The sequence below is a fragment of the Eptatretus burgeri genome, chromosome 10, assembly GCF_056783735.1.
Source record: "Eptatretus burgeri isolate ZD-2024b chromosome 10, Ebu_testis_v1, whole genome shotgun sequence".
NCBI lineage: Eukaryota > Metazoa > Chordata > Myxini > Myxiniformes > Myxinidae > Eptatretus > Eptatretus burgeri.
The window spans coordinates 62,605,910-62,612,537 of NC_140970.1; the positions used below are offsets into that span (position 1 = coordinate 62,605,910).

Sequence of the window (6,628 nt, forward strand, 5' to 3'; positions counted from 1 at the left end):
CTTCAAACCATTTTGCTCTATCTCAAACACCTTGCCCGTGGCGCCCTCTTCAAATTTGTTTTTACGCTGATTTCATCGAAGTATGGATAATCCGATGAGTGCGAAATTCCATATAGCCTATATGATGTTATATTGTTCCTGGAATGTTCCAGAGGAAGTTTTGCACCAAAGGTCATAATCCTTGACCTTTGACCTTTAAAGGTCACAAAGGTCAAATTTTCAAAGTTGTGGGAATCAAACCGGGTTTTCGACCTTCTTCGACGAACTAACTCCATTAAGTTATAGCATGTATCCTGTTTCCTTATTTTAATGTTCACAACATTGTTTTGTGACCTTTGAAGGTTATGCAAAGGTCAAATTTTGAAAGTTGTTGAACGAAACCGGGTTTTCGACATTTTGCAGCTAATAACCTGTCACTCGTACCACATCATGTTGATCATTTTTATAACTTGGTCAAACATTATCACATTGTCTCATCCTTGACTTCTGAAACAATCTACATCGTCAAATACCGCTCATGAACCATCGTCGTCTTCAGACTTGTCTATACTATAAAAGTAATTTGTCTGTGTGTGTCACCATTTTACTCAGAGATGGCTGAATGGATCTTTGTTAAACTTTCACAGATTCATGTTTCAGCCCCGAGTATTTTAGGGGGAAAAAAATATTGTTGAATTTTTTTTTTAAGTTCGTTTTTTTGGGGTGGGGGGTTGTTTTTTTTTGTAATTGCTCTATCGTGCCTAAACCTTTGTAGCTTTGTGAAAGGTAATATTAAATAATGCCCGACCACATTCCTTAGTAAGTGTATTTTAGTATTTTAAGCTTTCCCCACAAAGTATTTTAGGCCCCCACAAAAAATAGAACGGGCAATACCGAGTAATGCCGTGTACTCTCGCAAGTTCGTCATAAAAATATATTTTTAAAAGGTAAGAGACGTGTTTGATCCTTCTGCCTCCTGTGCGCGTGCCATCAATTTTGGTTCATTTGAGCAACCTTGGGGAATGGTATAGATTCGATAAATTAAAGTCAACGTGGTAAGTAATTAGAAATCATTCGGCCATTTCCTGGGACAAAGGATCCTGGCACAGGTGGCCCATGTTAACTGAGGCTGTCTGACGTGACAATATCCTCTGGTATTCAAATAAGCGTAGACCATCAGGCATTTGAACATTGCTGGTATGTGGATTTGACACAGGCTTCATGAACTGCATACCCTTGTCTTCCCAAGCATTTGCTTCTCTTGTGTATCAGAGCACTATGCTGCTTACACATACTCATGGGATTGCATTATAGTTTTGTGACAAATTATCTCTTTCTTTTAACTTGTGCATGTAAAATGGTGTGTTTAGTGACAGCATATTGGCATGCCTCTTTGGCTGCCTTTTGTGGATTCCACGTGCACTTGTGTTTCCCCACCCTGTTTCTTTGTATTATGTTTTCTTTTACACAGGTATGTGCACCCTGCATAAGCATCTCAAACTTGCCACCACCATTTGGTTTATCCATGAAACCCTCCGCAGGTTGCTAAAAGACTTGCTCCCAGGTGCCTCGGAGCTTTATGAACGCGTCTCTGCCAACCGTGACCACTGGGCTCATGTCTCGCACAAGTTCACTATCCGCGGCCTACCCAGTGACAACTCTCTTGACTTCCTGGACGAGGACGCTGGACCCGGGCAGATCGCTCCCACAGAATCAGACACTGAGGCCATAAATAGTAATGGCCTGGAGAGAGAGAGGAGTCCTGAGGAGGGCTGATGGTCGACGAGTGTATAGATAAGTCAGCTTTCTCAGCAAGAGCTTTGTGCTCAAGGCCAAGTTAGGTTGCAGGTGTTCAGGTTGCCGCTTTGCTTGAGAGGTTCCTCCCACAAGCCAAATGCAGAGTCGTGTCTCACTTTAACCAACGCATTGTTGAAAAACCTCAATTTTTTAATGCACATTTGGTGCCAAGTTGTGCTCCAGCTGGAAAACCAGCAAAACCAAATCACGTTGGGGAAACGGACTGAGAGACACGTTGCTTTGCACTGAAAGATTGGTCGTTTGGTTTAAATAACTTGTCCACAAGGTGAGAAAAATGTTGATTGTTTTTGTAATTATCTATATATTTTGACCATACCACCAAAGTGGATCACAGGATGTTACGAAATTTCACATGCACAGATACAAAAGCACGGACATGTCCACCCGTATTCACTTGTATATCTTTCACACTCTCTTATAAATTATTTATTTTTTCTGCCTGGTAGTTTCATCGATAGTGTTCTTCTCTTCACAGTCAATGGCTTGGTGTGGTACCCATGGCATACTGTGAGATCATGAAGAAAATGATCTACACAATATCCTCAAACATTTTCCAGAACGATGCTGTGCTACGGGCTCCACAGAAAATGGAATGATTGGATCGACCGGATGCTAAATGAACCTGACCCCACCTGGAAAATAAGGGTGGTAGATCTTTTGCATCTTTTTTTCATTTGTCTTGCAAAAAGGGTTGCTTTCTGGTTGGCTTGGGATTTTATCAAGACGAACACCATTGGACACAGATGCATTCTGAGAGCAACTTCATCCACGGAGAGAGGGGTTTGGTAGGGGGGGGCTTCCATGTTGCCACAGCACCTTCTCGGAGCAGGACTCACACGAGTTTGTGTACATAATGAGAACATTCCTATGCAAAGAGCCCTCACGTTCAATGATGAGTTGAACATCAACCCGAAGACTACTACGTTGAATGCACACGTTGTTGGCAGACATGCGTTTTGTACTGCGAGTTGACAAGCATGGAAAACCTTGATTGTATATTTCACACCTTCCTTGGAATGCGTCGCACATTCTGAATCCATCTTGCCCTAGGCGTCATTGCTTTTATGTCTTGATATTTGCCAATCATTCACGCTTCATTGGGAATGAAAGGAAAAAAATTCTACTTTCGCTTTGATGATCGAAGGATCGGTTATAGTTTTGCCATTCTTTTTCCCAGAAAGATGGTTGGCTGGTGGAGATGCGTTTGGTCTTATTCGAAGCCAAGCCCCTGCAAACTCTCGGTCATGCGGCTCTGTCGTACGTTGTCTTGCGTGCTCGCTGCCCTTGCACGAATCGACCAAACACCAGGGAACTATACCCATGGCATGAACGTGGAACAGGGAATATTTTTTAATGGCTACAGTTAAGAAACTACAGTACAACATGATCGCAATCTTGAGGCGCTCTGCTAACAGATGCACGATCTGTTCTATATATTTATATGCCGTTTTTAATTTAGGTCGTGGAAATTCTAAATTTGTATCAATGTGGTTGATGAGTTTAAAGTGCACGCAACAACCTCCAAACCACATCCCACGCTCGATGTTGTATCTAGCGGTTTACTTCCGGTACCTCCGGTCGCCATATTGGATCCATATGCGGATCGCACAGGGTAACGTTCACGCGGCCGACGTCTCATCGAATGTGTGACCATTCGTGCTCTCCTGATCTTGTGCTTTCGCAACCGGTTTCCTGCAAAGGTGTCTCCATTACCCCCATTGCCCATTTGCTCGTGAGGTCGTGCAACTGCTGTAGAATCCTCCCTGTGCCAGCCTGCAGTATACGGTTGAGTGGTGTGCCACATGTTTTATGCTTTTGGGGTAACTTTCTTTCCTGTGTTTGGGTTTTTTGAGAATTATTTTTTGAATTTTATTTTTCATGTTTTTTTTGCTTTGTGCCGCACACATCACTGTGTGACGTGGAACTTGCACGGAGATAATCGCAAGTAAAAACATCCTTGACAATGCATTTGCCATGACGCTCATCGGTGATAAAATAAAAAAAGCAATTGGTTGCCGGAAGGATGTTTTGCAAAGGACCTGTTGGGACTGAAACTGGGAATCTGCGTGCATATCGCCTCCACCGTCAGTCGGTACCGCAACACATCCGAGAGGTCTCCGACATCGAAGGCAAGCACGTAATTGACTGAATGTGTTGCATGCACCTCAAACGAACTGCAATGAGGAATGCGATTGGGAAGTGACGTGTTTACAGGTTGGACTTGAGCAGATTGTCGCATGCATGGACGTGCGATCTCATCCCTTCCTCCCCCATCGCGTTTGCCAAAAGCTGCTGTGTCAATATAATTGTTTAATTTGCTCTTATTTAGATGGTAGCTGGTCGTCCATTGTAATGTAAAATAGTTGCAACGTTTGCACCTTTTGTTCAATCTATGGCAAGACTTGAAGTCCACACAATAAATTGATAACTTTTCACTGATTCTTTATTGTGTTTGGTTCTTCTGCTTTTTGGAAGGGGAGGTGGGCTGGGCTATGTGGTATGCATGAGAAGATCTGGTGCTTTATTCAAAAATAATTGACTTTGAAAGCTTAAACTCTTAGAAAGCTGCTTTATGGGATACTGACAATCCAACACAACGTTGCATGCTATTCGTGTTATGATTGCATGTTTATCTGTGAATGAGTTTTTTATATTTGTTGAACCACACATCCCACACTCACCTCCAAACTACATTTCCAATTAATAGGTTGCAACATGATACATTATGATACAGATGGGGAAGTACAACCATGATACTGATAGAATATTTGCCTCTCTGGACTCATCAACACCTATATGGATTTTTGTTGTTATTTAAGGGTGTAGGGACATGAGAGCAGCTTGTTGTATTGCCCTAGCTGGTGGGGATGATGATCGGTTCTTTACTGCTGTAGTCAGTGCAAATCTTTGCGACCTGTCCAGGATTGGTTCTTTGCCCAGAAACATTCACAGCTTGTCAAGAGTGCCCTGGGCCTCTGTCAATTGCGTAGGCCTCCACCATGTGACTCTGCCCAACATGTCAATGTTACCCCATGCACGTGAAGTGAAAAAGTGGGGTTAAGCAATTAATTCACTTTTGTCTGTCCATCTTTCTACAAACACCAGATTATGATCGAGGAACACGTTCATTTCAATCGAATGTTCTATTTTGAACATGAATCAGAGAACGAACCTGTAGTTTAATAGAACTTTGGCTGAATTTGGCCTGATTTCACATACGCAGAGGGGTGAGATAAATTTTTTTTCGTCTGTCTGCCTGTCTGGCAGTCAAACAAGATTGAACATCTTTCCAAACAGGAAAGTTAGTTTTTAAGGACGTCATAAAGGACACAAACAGACATGAAGAACTAATGCGACGTGTTAAATAAGGTGGTGTAAAAGACACTGCATCAACAGTGGTAAACTTCCGAAGTTTCTTTTTCTAGGAACTTAAAAGTATTTATTTTATTTCAATTGAATTATATACTTGAACACTGTAGGACACAAATCGCCTTTTTAGCACTGAAAAACCTTCAGTTTAGCAGTACATGGACATATTATTCCAGCATTTTACTTCTATCACATAAATTACAACAAACCACATATCCACATCTCTACAACATGTGAAGTTAAATGTCCAAGTCATGTTATGATTTATGGTGTGGCCTGTCTATTATTATTATTATTATTATTATTATTATTATTATTATTATTATTATTCATCTGAATAGTTCAACAGAGAAGCATTAACTTTGAACCATCTTGTCTCGGTTTGGTTCCCCACCTAGCTATAAACTCGGGTTGGTACTTCGCAGGCCAAGCCTTGCATCACAGTGGCCACCAAGAGGACTCGTCTGCCAACACTGATCGTCGATGTATGTTAACGATCCCAGGGTGTCTATCACAAAGAGTAGGTGAGTTATCACCGACACCAAGAACAAATTTCAATTTCCTATATTGACAGTGTAATCATTGTCATGGGGGTGCTTTGGCAGCATAAAACCTGCTTTCGGGGAGAGAGTTAGATTGAGATGGAGATAGATATGTTATCGATAGATAGAAGACATACAGATATAGAGAGAGATAGAGAGATAGAGAGATAGAGAGATAGAGAGATAGAGAGAGAGAGAGAGATAGAGAGATAGAGAGATAGAGAGAGAGAGAGAGGAGAGAGAGGAGAGAGAGGAGAGAGAGGAGAGAGAGGAGAGATCGACAATGACAATGACAATATCTGACCACAATTTGCCATGAGAGACCAGCACTCTCGTCAAATTACACATGTTCCTGTCCTATAAGCAGATGTGAGACATAAGAAAATCCCTAGAAGCAGATCCAGCCAGTCGTCCTCTAGTGGTGGTCTGGCGATGGTCCTCAAAGTACTTTTCAGTGCACTAAAGGCCCAGTGATCTACCAGGATAGGATATTATATGATGTCATGTACGATGGTTCTACCATCATCCTTCAATGAATGATACCAGAATACACACCAGTTTCATAGTTGGTGATCATTAGTCCTCTTAATGCGAAGTCTGGAACAAGTAGAGTTAGTTAAAATAATCCATGAAAAAAATGTTTCCTCTTTACCTTTCTACCATCATCTCCTCAACTAACCCTGCACTGGGGCATATTAAATCAATAGTCCATAAAGCTGAGATTGTACATAAGGCACAAGCTCATGACCCTCTCCATGGGTAGTTTGGGAGGAGGGGGAAGACCGTGATTTATGAATGCGGATTTGGCGACACCAATGTGGAACCTCCCAGTGGGGGAAGTAACCGCAGAAACGGGTTCTGTTGCCATTCCGATTAAACTGAATGTTTATTTTCTTGCTCATTACAATAGTGTGCTAAAA

General features: G+C 41.9%; 1 protein-coding gene across 5 annotated transcripts in view; it reads left to right on the forward strand.

Annotated features, from left to right (window-relative positions):
- Positions 1 to 4,241, forward strand: part of PDE2A (phosphodiesterase 2A) — a 314,549-nt gene extending 310,308 nt beyond the window's left edge. For all 5 annotated transcript variants that reach the window (XM_085898655.1, XM_085898657.1, XM_085898656.1 and 2 more), the window contains one exon: positions 1,521 to 4,241. In XM_085898655.1, the coding sequence (XP_085754781.1) occupies positions 1,521 to 1,755 (235 nt within the window). In that variant the 3' untranslated portion in view covers positions 1,756 to 4,241. The remainder of the gene's footprint in view (positions 1 to 1,520) is intronic.
- Positions 4,242 to 6,628: the final 2,387 nt, after the last annotated feature.